This window comes from Heptranchias perlo, chromosome 18, assembly GCF_035084215.1.
Source record: "Heptranchias perlo isolate sHepPer1 chromosome 18, sHepPer1.hap1, whole genome shotgun sequence".
Taxonomy (NCBI): Eukaryota; Metazoa; Chordata; class Chondrichthyes; order Hexanchiformes; family Hexanchidae; genus Heptranchias; species Heptranchias perlo.
The window spans coordinates 10,051,681-10,066,875 of NC_090342.1; the positions used below are offsets into that span (position 1 = coordinate 10,051,681).

Below are 15,195 nucleotides of genomic sequence, written 5' to 3' on the forward strand. Positions count from 1 at the left end.
GGATTTAGGGGCAGGAACCAAAGGGTATGTTTTCCCAAGGTTTCTGGTCTGTGTCCAAACCAAAAAGCTGTGCCGACTGGAGAATATACCTAATCAACCCAGTCAGTATGGGAATTGTGTCAACACAACACCAAGTCTAAAATTGAGGCCTTTTTTTTTAAAAAAAAGGCCCAGATCAAATAATATCCCTAATAATTTCCTAGTAAACTTCTTTGCATAAACATACTTGTAATGCCAGTGTCTAATTCACAACGTTAATGTGGTTTTTTTTTGGCTGAATGTCTCAAATAAGATCCAATATTAACCAAAGGTATTAAAGGATATGGAGTTAGGTCACAGATCAGCCATGATCTCATTGAATGGCGGAACAGACTCAAGGGGCTGAATGGTCTACTCCTGTTCCTATGTTCCTAATAGAACTGCAAACACCAATCCAGGTTTTAAGGCAGACGTAAATTATTTAGACTTTCTCTTGTCAAATTATGTTTCTGAAAGCTATAATGATTTTCAAAGAAATTCTCTTTCCAACTCTTGCATCTCCTTCCACACATTCCATTCCAAACTAATGCAGAATAATACACACCAATGTTAAGCCTTGCAATTAGGGTTGCCATCTCTGGTTAGACAGATTCCTGGAGGTGTCATCACATGACCTCCCGCCTCCAACAGCCCCGCCCCCACACTTCCGCCAATCGTCACCCAACGTGTCCATCCTCGTGACGCCCCGCCTTCCCAATTGGCCAATTGGAAAACCAATAGATTCTTCGTTACCTGACTGGATGATTCAGGACTGTCAGTCAAACAGCCTTATTTCCTCATGTCCAAAATTTCTTATGACTAATAACCAAAAGTGTTCAAAGAAAATGTTTTTTTTTAAAAAAAACACAATTTTTTTTATTGCCCCTATAATTTTTCTCCCAGGTCGCTCGCAGCAGTGTCCTGGAGATTAGTCTTCAATTCCTGGAGGCTCCAGGGCAATCCTGGAGGGTTGGCAACCCTACTTGCAATATGAAATCCTTCATTTCAGAGACCCCTGTAATAGATCCTGGTATCCTGTATTCAAAAATCCATATATTGACATCACTAATTACGTATCCATGTATCAAGGGGTCGATTTTCAACATGCCGTGCATGCATGAAACTAGTGCCCATTATAAAAACCACCCAATATTCGTTTCCAAATCAACAGAGATGAGAACTGGCGCAGCTTCTGTAATGGCCGCTGATTTGCAGCACTAGTTTTACACCTGGGCAGCAAATTGAAAATCCACCCCTATTTCTCACATAATAATTAAGAACAGTTTGTACGAGATTTCTTCTGTTAAAAAAGTTTGTTCTGCCACATGAAGTGCCCATTACCAAATCAGACGTCAGGCAGTGATCGACTTCCCAGTCCTGCTGATGCCAGCCTGTAGGGGGCACACATCAGTAACATAGGTTGGCCCTTCTTTGAAATTGCTCTCCTTTCAACTGGGACCGTCTAATTCCACCTCCGTAACATCGCCAGTCTCCGCCCCTGCCTCAGCCCAGCTGCTGCTGAAAACCTCATCCATGCTTTTCTTATCTCCAGACTCGATTATTCCAATGCTCTCCTGACCGGCCTCCCATCTTCCACCCTCCGTAAACTTGAGCTCATAGAAAATTCTGCTGCCCCATATCTTAACTCGCACCGAGTACCATTCACCCATCACCCCTGTGCTCGCTGACCTACATTAGCTCCTGGTTCAGCAACGCCTTGAATTTAAAATTCTCATCCTTGTGTTCAAATCCCTCCATGGCCTCGCCCCTCCCTAACTCCATAACCTCCTCCAGTCCCACAACCCTGCGCTCCTCCAATTCTGGCTGCAACTGCATCCCCAATTTCCTTTACCCCTCCATTGGTGGCTGTGCCTTCAGTCATCTAGGTCCTAAGCTCTGGAATTCCATCCCTAAGCCTCTCCTCATTTAAGACGCTCTTTAAAACCTACCTCTTCGACCAAGCTTCTGCTCACCTGTCCTAATATCTCCTTATGTGGCTCAGTGCCAAATTTTGTCTGATAATGGACCTATGAAGTGCCTTGGGACGTTTTACTGTGTTCAAGGTGCTATATAAATGCAAGTTGTTGTTGCTGGGGTGGGGGGCTGGGGAATACTTTGCCGTCTCTCCCCAGCTAGCGGCAGCTGATATTAAAAGCATACTGAATGGAGAGTCGGAGTCTCATCACTCCATAGCACTAACCTGCTGTACCACTGAGTACGATGAGGTAACAAACTATTACTGATTACTTTCCAATAACCTTTGGCATAAGTTAATGCCAGTAACACGCTAACTAAATACAGTCAAGCATTGTTTGGAACAAATGAATTGGGACAGATCATTTTTGAAAACTACGACGGCATTTCTGTAGCAAAGGTTCAGGAAATGTTGCATTGAAAGGCGGACATGGTCTATAATCAACGCTGAAAAGGTTAAAACATAAATGCAGATGGAAAAAAATATTAACAACAGACCTGGGCGATTGTTTCGGGGTCCAGGGCTTTGTGCTCACTGAAGCTGGTGTATTGACCGGAGGATGTGGACCTTCTGATTGGCGGACTCTCAATCTTTTTGAGAGCCTCGTGACGGCTTATATTGGAAAGGCTGCCAAGGCCACCCCGACGACGCCTCTCCGGACTGTCCACCGTAGTGCTGCGATTCTGGAGGAAAAGGCGGGAGCTGGCGTGGGAGGATGTGACCAACGGCCCACCGTCCCCTGAGCTACTTACTAAGCCATGCACTGGGTGCACTGCACAGTGACTATCACTGGTTCTCATCGGACGTCTTGTTATCGGGAGTTCTGGTCTCCTCTTCTGTCTAAAACAGAAAACAAAAAGATATGCCATTTTTCACGGCATATTTTTGCACAGATGGGCTGCCACAGCCCACGTAACAGTAAAGAAAGAAAGGAAGAAATTGCATTGATAAGCCACCTTTCATGACCTCAGGACTTCCCAAAGCGCTTTCTAGTCAATGAAGTACTTTTGGAATGTAATCACTGTTGTAATGTAGGAAGAGGCAGCCAATTTGTGCACAGCAAGATCCACAAACAGCAATGAGATAATGACTAGATCATCTGTTTTATCGATGTTGGTTGAGGGATAAATATTGACCAGGACAACCGGGACGCAAATAGCATTATTATATAAATAGACAGGATAGACATAACTGCATTATATCGCACAAGTTCTAATGAACAATGGGCTCTACTCACTGAATTGGCTTTACTTTTATGTTGAAATTATTACATGATTGTAGGTTTACATGCATCATTGCAGTTTTCCATTATTAAGTCTTAGTAAACTGTGGTATGATTAAGGCCAAGAATTAAAATTAGCCAACACAGGATTGGAGCTACCTAGAATCCAGACTGATGTTTGCAGGTGGTGATTTGCCTTGTACTTTACCACAACAATACTGGACTCATCCCTAGCAAGTGGAATTTGCCAACTTTGGTTCCACAGTCTGTCTTCTTTTTAAATATAAATACAATTTTTCCACTGGAAGTAAGAAAGAAATGGCATCAGAACAACTTAGGGGGCCGTCATGTGTGAAACAGAAACTGACCTGGCTGCAAAAACATCTGGAATGCGTTCAGTTGGCGAGCTGACGTCATTCTTAGAGGACACCTTGTCTTCAGTTGCTGGCCCACTGCTGGCTTCACTGTCTGCTTTCTGACTCAGAGTATCAGAGAAAGTATCATCCCTGAAAGAAACACAACTCAGAGTTAGCTTCAAGTTTCAGGAACACTCCCAAGTACAGAAATTTCACTTATTACTCACAACCTGACAGGAAGTTATAGCGGCCTGCAGGGGTCAGAGTTAACAATGTGAAAGGTGACACGAACAGCAAATTGTTCCATTCTGTACAAAACTAATCGTTCCTTTTCTTTAACCTTCAGATGTCCTTATAGCTTATTTTCAGCTGGAGAATGGGACAAACAATGTCTACATGGATAACCTGTGTACAGCAAAGGGATTTAGCGCCTTTCATGACCTCAGGATGTCCCAAATCGCGTTACAGCCAATGAAGTACTTTTGAAGTGTAGTCACTGTTGTGATGTAGGAAATGTGGCAGCCAATTTGCACACAGCAAGATCTCACAAACAGCAATGAAATAAATGACCAGATCATCTGTATTTTTTCAGGTGTTGATTGAGAGATAAATATTGGCTAGGACACCGAGAGAATTCCCCAGCTCTTCTTCCAAATAGTGCCATGGGATCTTTTACATCCACCAGAGAGGGCAGATAGGGCCTCGGTTTATCGTCTCATCTGAAAGACGGCACCTCTGACAGTGCAGCGCTCCCTCAGCACTGCACTGGAATGTCAGCCAAGGTTTTGTGTTCAAGTCTCTGGAGTGGGGCTCGAACCTACAACTTTCTGACGCAGATAGGAAAGTGCTGCGTCTGACACCTAAGTTCAACTGCAGGGGTCAAACAGCTGGATCTGAATGTATGTACTTACTCCCGAGTAATTCGACATTCATACCAGGTTATCCGATGCAAGTAAAAGCAAAGCTGTTCCAGCACAGGATGACTGGTTGTCAGTTAGTTAGTCAATAAAAGCACATTTTGAAGAAAGACGAGAACCATCACTTACGTATCCTGCACCACTATGTACTGATGGGGCACCAGCCCATCAACCCCATTATGCCTCCCCTCCCACCAGTCCTCAGAGGCTCTGTGATAGAGAAGCAACGAAGCTCCTTTCTTAAAGGACAGCTCGCGAGCCGATCTTCCGGAATAATCGAATTTGGCTATTGCTTCAATGGGTTCACCTTCTGAAACAGAGCAAAATATCAGAACTCAGTCACTGGCCGAGGAGAATGACACCAATTACACTCGATTTTCTTGTCCCCAATTCCCAAAGCTGTACTTTGCGTTCTTCCATTTACCCCATCACACTGTAAAGGTGCGGACAACATAAAAGGAATTCACACCATCGTTGCACCAGCTTTGGCATCGGCCTAATCAATACAATCCAATAAATGGATAAAGAAAACACACATCATTTAAGTTGTTCATGTTTTTTGATGGGATAAGTATGTAATTAGTGACAATGGATTAATACACTTTTGAAGTTTTAAATCTTTTTTCTCCCCCCCCCCCCCCACCACTTGTTCTCGGGATGTGAGCGATGCGGGCAAGGGCTGGCATTTATTGCCCATCTCAGTTGGCCTGAGAAAGTGGTGGTGAGCTTTCTCCTTGAACTGCTGCAGTCCTTGTGTTAATGGTGTTCCCACCGTGGTGTTATATTCCAGGATTCTGACCCGGCGACGATGGAGGTATGACGATGTATGTCCGAGTCTAGATGGTGTGTGACTTGGAGGGGAACACGGCAGACGATTATGGTTCCACTACATTGCTGCTGTAGCTCTTCTCAGAGGTAGAGGTCGCTGTCGAACTAATCTTTGATGAGCTGCTGCACATATATTGAAAATAGCGCCAAAATAAAAGCAGCTGGCAAAAAAAATCTTTTAAAGGGGAAAACGCCAGTGGAGAGTAAGATTTCCGTCAATTCAATTTTCCTGGATCAAGCAGCTGCTATGGAACAAAAACCAAGAAAATGCTGGAAACACTCAGCCGGTCCGGCAGCATCCGTGGAGAGAAGAGAGGAGTTGATGTTCCCAGGTGCAGATTCTTGGTCAAAACAAAAGCATCCACACCCGACACATTACTTCAGAGATGCTGACTGAACCCGCTGACTGCTTCCAACATTTTCTATTTCAGATTTCCAGCAACTGCAAGTTTTTTTTCGTTGCTTTTTGTCCAACGTTTGGCGAATAAGGGAATTCTGAGAGAAGGTTCCCTTAAAACAAGCTTTTCCGTTAACTGTTTGAAACGTTAACCTGCCTTGCTGCACCTTTTCAGCGCTTTCCCTTTTTGATTCCCATTAACTGGGCTCTTGCTGTGCCAGTGGACTACAGTGTTGGGAGTTCAAACCCACCAGCAGCAAATCGTTTATGCAAAAGCCCATTAATCACAGAACAACTGAATTTTACAGCACAGATTGAGGCCAGTTGGCCCATCGTGCTTGTGCTGGCTCTATGCTTAGTTCCAAACCCCTGTCCTTTCCCCGTATCTTTTATTTTTTTTTCAAATAATTATACACTTCCCTCTTAAAATCCCTTATGGATTCTTTTCTCACCACTGTCTGTGGCAGGGCCTTCCATATCCTAACAATACTCTGCGTAAATAAATTTCTCACAACTCCTTTTCTCGACAAAATCCAATTGAGGTCCTCCAGTTACCGAGTCACCAGCCAGAGAACGTGGGGAAAAACTATTTACCTGATCAAAACTCTTCATAATTTTGAACACCTCGATCAGGTTTCCTCTCAACCTTCTTTGTTCTAATGAAAAAAGCCCAGTCTCTCTAGTCTCTCCTCCTGACTAAACTCTCCCATTCGTAGGATCATCTCTTCCGCACCCTCTCCATGGCTTTGACATCCTTCCAAAAGTAGGACAAGCAAAAGTGGACACAATGTTCTAACTGCAGCCTAACCAACGAGAGACAAACACCGATCATGAAGGCTTGCCAGGACTTGATATTTGTGATTTTTATTTTCCGAACTATGAGGCAAGGTGGATGCTCATCCTGAAGATTACACAAATCGGGAGCATTTCCCCACAATTTTCCTTCTGCTTCCCTTATATGGAGCAGGTAGTTCAGTCACTTGAGTGCTGATTGATGGCCCGAAGAGGCTCATTCAGCCTTTCATTCTCCCGAGATGCAAGAGCGAGACTGCAGAGAATGCGTCAAATCTCTCTTTATTTATTTCCCTTTCTGGGATATAGTTCCACAGGCAATGGCTGTCTCGGGTACCATAACTGAGCGGACAATCTTCATGAGCCAGCCTGGACAGTGAATGTCGGCAGGTTTAATTACCACTTGGAGTATCGCAGAGAAGCCTGGTGCTGTCCTCTCCAAACCATGCATGTGAGAGCTTTTCAGTGGGGATCAGGAGCAGAAAAAAAACTCAGGTGATTTTTTTTCCTTCCCCCTCCCTAGCCCAGGACACCCATGGGCACTAACGGGTCACCTACAGCTAACCTGGCTGAGATTGCCAACAGCAGAAGCCAGAGATGGAAGCTTTTCTGCTGGGTGTAACTCAGTACCACACAATGCTGAACCACTAGGGGGACCCAGGGACATATATTAAGCAATTTTTTTAACTCACATGAGCAAAGGAAAGTAAAAATGTCACAAAAGAGGGAAATCATTCAAAATGCAATTGAGAGAGACATCAATTTAAAATCTTTTAAAACATCTCCCTCTTTAGGCTGTCCTATGCCAGACATCATTTACTCATTGAAAGGAAACATGTGATTGGCATTTCAGATTATTCCCAATGCCAGATTGTAATAAACCACAAGTGTGAGGGAGAGGGGGCGAGACCGAGGGGGCGGAGAGGGGGCGAGACCGAGGGGGCGGAGAGGGGGGCGAGACCGAGGGGGCGGAGAGGGGGGCGAGACCGAGGGGGCGGAGAGGGGATCGAGACCGAGGGGGCGGAGAGGGGGGCGAGACCGAGGGGGCGGAGAGGGGGCGAGACCGAGGGGGCGGAGAGGGGGGCGAGACCGAGGGGGCGGAGAGGGGGGCGAGACCGAGGGGGCGGAGAGGGGGCGAGACCGAGGGGGCGGAGAGGGGGGCGAGACCGAGGGGGCGGAGAGGGGGCGAGACCGAGGGGGCGGAGAGGGGGCGGAGAGGGGGCGAAGAGGGGGCGGAGAGGGGGCGAAGAGGGGGCGGAGAGGGGGCGAGACCGAGGGGGCGGAGAGGGGGCGAGACCGAGGGGGCGGAGAGGGGGCGAGACCGAGGGGGCGGAGAGGGGGCGAGACCGAGGGGGCGGAGAGGGGGCGAGACCGAGGGGGCGGAGAGGGGGCGAGACCGAGGGGGCGGGGAGGGGGCGAGACCGAGGGGGCGGGGAGGGGGCGAGACCGAGGGGGCGGGGAGGGGGCGAGACCGAGGGGGCGGGGAGGGGGCGAGACCGAGGGGGCGGGGAGGGGGCGAGACCGAGGGGGCGGGGAGGGGGCGAGACCGAGGGGGCGGGGAGGGGGCGAGACCGAGGGGGCGGGGAGGGGGCGAGACCGAGGGGGCGGGGAGGGGGCGAGACCGAGGGGGCGGGGAGGGGGCGAGACCGAGGGGGCGGGGAGGGGGCGAGACCGAGGGGGCGGGGAGGGGGCGAGACCGAGGGGGCGGGGAGGGGGCGAGACCGAGGGGGCGGGGAGGGGGCGAGACCGAGGGGGCGGGGAGGGGGCGAGACCGAGGGGGCGGGGAGGGGGCGAGACCGAGGGGGCGGGGAGGGGGCGAGACCGAGGGGGCGGGGAGGGGGCGAGACCGAGGGGGCGGGGAGGGGGCGAGACCGAGGGGGCGGGGAGGGGGCGAGACCGAGGGGGCGGGGAGGGGGCGAGACCGAGGGGGCGGGGAGGGGGCGAGACCGAGGGGGCGGGGAGGGGGCGAGACCGAGGGGGCGGGGAGGGGGCGAGACCGAGGGGGCGGGGAGGGGGCGAGACCGAGGGGGCGGGGAGGGGGCGAGACCGAGGGGGCGGGGAGGGGGCGAGACCGAGGGGGCGGGGAGGGGGCGAGACCGAGGGGGCGGAGAGGGGGCGAGACCGAGGGGGCGAGACCGAGGGGGCGGAAAGGGGGCGGAGAGGGGGCGAGACCGAGGGGGCGAGACCGAGGGGGCGGAGAGGGGGCGAGACCGAGGGGGCGGAGAGGGGGCGAGACCGAGGGGGCGGAGAGGGGGCGAGACCGAGGGGGCGGAGAGGGGGCGAGACCGAGGGGGCGGAGAGGGGGCGAGACCGAGGGGGCGGAGAGGGGGCGAGACCGAGGGGGCGGAGAGGGGGCGAGACCGAGGGGGCGGAGAGGGGGCGAGACCGAGGGGGCGGAGAGGGGGCGAGACCGAGGGGGCGGAGAGGAGGCGAGACCGAGGGGGCGGAGAGGGGGCGAGACCGAGGGGGCGGAGAGGGGGCGAGACCGAGGGGGCGGAGAGGGGGCGAGACCGAGGGGGCGGAGAGGGAGAGACCGAGGGGGCGGAGAGGGAGAGACCGAGGGGGCGGAGAGGGAGAGAGAGAGAGTGGAGAGAGAGAGAGAGAGGGTGGAGAGAGAGAGAGAGAGAGGGTGGAGAGAGAGAGAGAGAGAGGGTGGAGAGAGAGAGAGAGAGAGGGTGGAGAGAGAGAGAGAGGGTGGAGAGAGAGAGTGAGAGGGTGGAGAGAGAGAGAGAGGGTGGAGTGAGAGAGAGAGTGGAGAGAGAGAGAGAGAGTGGAGAGAGAGAGAGAGAGTGGAGAGAGAGAGAGAGAGTGGAGAGAGAGAGAGAGAGTGGAGAGAGAGAGAGAGAGAGTGGAGAGAGAGAGAGAGGGGGTGGAGAGAGAGAGAGAGAGAGAGAGAGAGAGAGAGGGTGGAGAGAGAGAAAGAGAGGGTGGAGAGAGAGAGAGAGAGGGTGGAGAGAGAGAGAGATGGTGGAGAGAGAGATGGTGGAGAGAGAGATGGTGGAGAGAGAGAGAGATGGTGGAGAGAGAGAGAGATGGTGGAGAGAGAGATGGTGGAGAGAGATGGTGGAGAGAGAGATGGTGGAGAGAGAGAGAGATGGTGGAGAGAGAGAGAGATGGTGGAGAGAGAGAGAGATGGTGGAGAGAGAGAGAGATGGTGGAGAGAGAGAGAGATGGTGGAGAGAGAGAGAGATGGTGGAGAGAGAGAGAGAGAGGGTGGAGAGAGAGAGAGAGAGGGTGGAGAGAGAGAGAGAGGGTGGAGAGAGAGAGAGAGAGAGGGTGGAGAGAGAGAGAGGGTGGAGAGAGAGAGAGGGTGGAGAGAGAGAGAGGGTGGAGAGAGAGAGAGGGTGGAGAGAGAGAGAGGGTGGAGAGAGAGAGAGGGTGGAGAGAGAGAGAGGGTGGAGAGAGAGAGGGTGGAGAGAGAGAGGGTGGAGAGAGAGTGGAGAGAGAGAGTGAGAAAGAGAGAAAGAGAGAGAGAGAGAAGTGGCGAGGGAGCAGGCGAGCGAATGAAAAACAGGAGAGGAGAAAGAGGGAATCGGAGAGAGAAGAAAAGATGTTTCTTCACTTGCACCTCACCATTATTGTGGGAAAAAGTACCCGATCTTTGCTCAGTACTTCCCAGACAAGATTGGGATCTTCCCACTCGGTTAATCTCAGCCCTGAACTGGCATGTGTGATGTAATAGATTGGGAGCCTGCACCTTCGCCCAACTTTTCTGGTCGGCATTACTTCAATGCAGGCGGTAACACTGCACTAAAATAGCACTGAATAGAATATCTAGACAACAAAGACCTTAATTGACAGCAGTCCCTATTTGGTTTGGGATGAGGCTCCATATTGTTCTTTATAACTCTTTAGAGTTAGAATTTTAAAAATATAAAAGCAACTGTAGATCGTTCACATCTTGCTTCATTTTCTCAGATGCATTTTGTGTTCAAGGTGAGAGTTGTCAAAGATGGGGAGCAGAACACTTTTCCCACTTTGCCACTCCCTGTATCCTTATGGCCTCTCTCAGAGATTAATCTGCACAGAATTATCGTAGAATCATACAACACAGAAGGAGGCCATTCGGCCCATCGTGCTTATGCCGGCTCTTTGAAAGAGCTATCCAATTAGTCTGACTCCCCCCTGCTCTTTCCCCAAAGCCCTGCAAATTTTTCCCATCAAGTATTTATCCAATTCCCTTTTGGAAGTTACTATTGAATCTGCTTCCACCACCCTTTCAGGCAGTGCATTCCAGATCATCATAACAACTCGCTGCGTAAAAAAAAAATATTCTCCTCATCTCACCTCTTATTTTAATTTTAGGGTCACTCCCTACTTGGAACTGGGTCGCGACTCCCCAGTTTCATTCTGCAAACCAGCATTACAAGTGGCAAAAAGGGCAGACTTTCAAGTCATCAAATCCGAGCTGGATTCCAACTCGGGGTCCCATGAGATAAGTGAGCAGCTTAACTTCTTCATCCCTTCACAGTCGATCAGTGGAGAATGTAGCTAACTCATTGCACTACCGAGTTTCACTGTGGTCTAAATCGGGCAATAACAACTTGCATTTATATAGCGCCTTTAACGTAGTAGAATGTCTCAAGATGTTTCACATGAGTGATTTTCAAACAAAAATTTGACCCCGAGCCACATAAGGAGATATTAGGACCGGCGACCAAAAGCTTGGTCAAAGGGGTAGGTTTTAAGGAGTGTCTTAAAGGAGGAGAGAGAGGCGGAGAGGTTTAGGGAGGGAATTCCAGAGCTTAGGGCCTAGGCAGCTGAAAGCACGGCCGCCAATGGTGGAGCGATTAAAATCGGGGATGCGCAAGAGGCCAGAATTGGAGGAGCGCAGAGATCTCGGGGAGGGTTGTCGGGCTAGAACAGGTTACAGAGATAGGGAGGGGCGAGGCCGCCAATGGTGGAGCGATTAAAATCAGGGACGCGCAAGAGGCAGCAATGACTTTGCTGTAATCCCTGGAGCAACATGACAGTGTGTGGAAAATGCTGAGCTTGGGCTTTCACTCGAGTTCGGGTTTGGAAGGATGCCTCCTGAGATTGCGCACCAGAGGTCAGCATTGCTGGTGTCCTGATCAAGGTCAACGTCAAGACTGATTAACACCACACTGAAGAATTAGACAACAGACATTCCCAGGTGCTTATAATAGAGTTTTAAGTGGCAGTTCAGCTGACAGAAGCAGGTTAGTTATCAAGTAGCGCAGCAATTTCAGAATCGACTAAAAGTAACAGCAAAAACTATTGCTGTTAAACGTACAAACGTTCCAACAAAGGTCATCTTCCAGGCTGCAAGGCTTTTAAACTGCCAGCTACAGAAAAGTGCATTGGTTTGAATCAAATCATAGCAAAAGAGAGCAATGTGTTCAAAATCATGAAAGGTCTTGATAGAGGAAATAAGGAGAAATTGTTTCCAGCAGAAGGGTCAGTCACCAGGGGATAGATTTAAGGTAATTGGCAAAAGAACCTAAGAGGAGATGGGGAGAATATTTTAACACAATGAGTTGTAATGATTTGGAATGCGCTGCCTGAAAGGGTGATGGAAGCAGGTTCAATAGTAACTTTCAATAGGGAATTGGACAAATACTTGAAATGGAAAAATTTGCAGGGCTATGGGGAAAGAGCAGGGAGTGGGATGAATTGGATAGCTCTTGCAAAGAGCCGGCACAATCAAGATGGGCCGAATGGCCTCCTTCTGTGCTGTACAATTCTATGTATATCAGTCTTTCACTCACTTTTACCTTTACCTTGTCTGTGTCCAGGTCTTGAGAGAACAATGACTAACTGACTGACTTGGGCTGTTGCCCCCAGGTTTACACTATCAACTGGATCCAGCTCCGTAGAGAGACTGCTGTTGTGCACGCCGACGGGTTCCATGAGCTGGCTCGCTATTACTTGTTCTGCGCCTACGCCATCGTCAAAGTGTAGCGCGCACTGGGTGAGGTTGGACGGGAATCGGACCCTGAGCCCAATACATGCCTCAGCGTGTCCTGCGTCAAACTGGCCCTGCGCGCTTGGCAGGACGTTCGAGGAGGCTGTAGTTTGGCTGCAGGGCGGGAGACCCACCTTGATGTGTGGACGCTGGAGTCATGACGTTTGTAGGTGCTTTTGGCTGCTCATGTGTCTGGAGCTGGTGGCCCTGGAGTAAATTCACAGGGGGCTGGGGGGAATAGGGTGATGATCATAGTACTGGACCAGAGGTCAGGAGTTCAAACCCCACTACAGTAATTTATGAAACTTAATTCAATAAATCTGGTAACTTAACATCCTTAAACATCCACTTCATCCACCACCGGCACACTGTGGCTGCAGTGTGTACCATCTGCAGGATGCACTGCAGCAACTCGCCAAGGCTTCTTCAACAGCACCTCCCAAACCCACAACATCCACCACCTAGAAGAACAAGGGCAGCAGCTGCATGGGAACACCATCACCTCCAAGTTGCCCTACAAGTCACACACCATCCTGACTTGGACATATATTGGCCGTTCCTTCATCGTCGCTGTGTCAAAATCCTGGAACACCCTCCCTAACAGCACTGTGGGAGAACCCTCACCACACAGACTGCAGCGGTTCAAGAAGGCGGCTCACCATCACCTTCTCAAGGGCAACTAGGGATGGGCAATAAATGCTGGCCCACATCACGAGAATAAAACAAAAGAAAATTGTTGGCTAGCACCAGTAAAAAATAAAAGCTTTTATAGACATGACATGTGGTGAGTGTAACAGGCTCCGGAGGAACAGGTGACTTTGGGCCTTTGGTTCCCAAAGCTCTCCACCACTGGGGGGTTTTCCTCGCCTCATGTCTGGGTCTGTTGTAGATTAATTGATAGCGATTGATTGCTCTGATTAGTGAACAACTCCATTATCGTTGTATCATGTGACGATGGTAGAAGGCGAACTCGATGGACTTTGGTCTTTTTTCATTTAACAATTCCTACGTTCAAAGCACCTTTAGAAAAAAAAACTGGCAGTTCTGCAATAACTGGGAGCGTGTGCGCTGCATAAAGTCAATGCAAGTTCAGCAGATGACGAGGAGAGGAGCTCGGGCCATTAACAGAGGAGTGCTTTACAATTTGGCTCAATTCCCATCAGATGGAGTCATATCAATTCATCACTGCCCTTGGGCAGGAGGATGACTTTAGCAGATGTCATTTGAATCAATATGGTTTTCTATTCTTCCTGAAGCCCTTGTATTGCTACTCTGAGAGGAATCAATACAAAGACGGGTAACCTATCACCACCATTTCATATATGATCCTCATGAATTCATCTCCCTGGGTTTTGGTGGTGTTACAGATTCTCTATCTCCATCACCCGCAAACCGCCAGAGTCTGAAGAGAATTTACCTGTACACGCTGCAATCTATCTATGCAGTAACAGAAAATCGTGCTTTATATGCCTCTCTCCTCCAACATCAACTCGGGGCTTCTAAACTGTCAATTGCAGAAAATGTGACGGGAAATCAGGCTCGAGAACAGCTCGTGTTTTGAGGGTTTTTTTTGCATTAATACAGTACTGCATTTTCCCATTAATACTGGTTCACATAGTGCCAACGTCAAGCGTTTGAACAAGGTGATATTCTCCAAGTACTGCAACGTAATAAATCACTGTGGCGACTCGAGTTAGTGGTAATTTCAGATTTATTCTCCACAGTGAATGAGCGAGGGGTTCATTTTTTTTTTAATATATAAAAACATTCCTTTGTCTATTTTTTTTAAGCTATTCCCTGCAGGTGACTGAAAGAACATTTGTGTGTTAAATGAAGCCTTTAGGGCTTTCAATTTCTTGTCACGTTTTCATTCTTTTTCTCCCCCTAAAAGGCAGACACGTAAGAAGAGTGATTGACTTCCATTTTGCATAGCACCTCACCACACACAGCTGAAACTGTTCCAAGCGTTTCATGGATAACAAATTACATTGAAGTGCAGTGACCTGCGTTATGTAGGAAAGCTATTCCCGCAAACGGCAATGGGACCCATGACCAGTTGTTTTTTTTTGAAGCATGTGGGAAGATCCTAAAATAATAGGGAGAAAAGGACTTACGAAGTGGGAAGGAGCGGGAAACTCACTGGGGTTCTGTTCACGTGGAATTTTTATCCCTTTGATTTGCAGTTCAGCAGAGAAGGTTCAAGGGAGATTTGATAGAGGTGTTCAAAATTATGAGGGGTTTTGACAGAGTAACTAAAGAGAAACTGTTTCCATTGGTGGGAGAGTCGGTAACCAGAGGACACAGATTTAAGATAATTGGCGAAAGAACCAGAGGGGAGATCAGGAGAATTATTTTCACGTAGTGAGTTGTTATGATCTGGAATGCACTGCCTGAAAGGGCGGTGGAAGCAGATTAAACAGTAATTTTCAAAAGGGAATTGGATAAATACTTGAAAAGGAAAAAAAATTGCAGGGCTATGGGGAAAGAGCGGGGGACTGGGACTAATTGGATAGCTTTTTCAAAGAGCCGGCACAGGCACAATGGGCCGAATGGCCTCCTTCTGTGCTGTATGATTCTCTGATATTTTCTGTTCTCATTATTTTCCCTTTCCCTACAAAACAAAGAGTGACTGCACTTCAAAAGTAATCCATTGGTTGTAAAGTACTTGAGTGTCTTGAGGGTGTGATAAGGACCAAATAAAAACAAATTTGTTCTCTCTTTTAGGCTGAATCCCACCATTTACTGTTCCCTGTTGTACTGTCGG

The 15,195-nt window shown here is 49.1% G+C and overlaps 1 protein-coding gene across 3 annotated transcripts in view; it reads right to left on the reverse strand.

Annotated features, from left to right (window-relative positions):
- The window catches only part of LOC137334583 (SLIT-ROBO Rho GTPase-activating protein 1), a 200,841-nt gene that overhangs the window by 5,445 nt on the left and 180,201 nt on the right, over positions 1-15,195 (reverse strand). For all 3 annotated transcript variants that reach the window (XM_067999367.1, XM_067999366.1, XM_067999365.1), the window contains exons 19-21: positions 4,618-4,798; positions 3,584-3,721; positions 2,491-2,833 (exon numbers count right to left, since the gene is read on the reverse strand). In XM_067999367.1, coding sequence (XP_067855468.1) covers positions 2,491-2,833; positions 3,584-3,721; positions 4,618-4,798 — 662 coding nt within the window. The remainder of the gene's footprint in view (positions 1-2,490; positions 2,834-3,583; positions 3,722-4,617; positions 4,799-15,195) is intronic.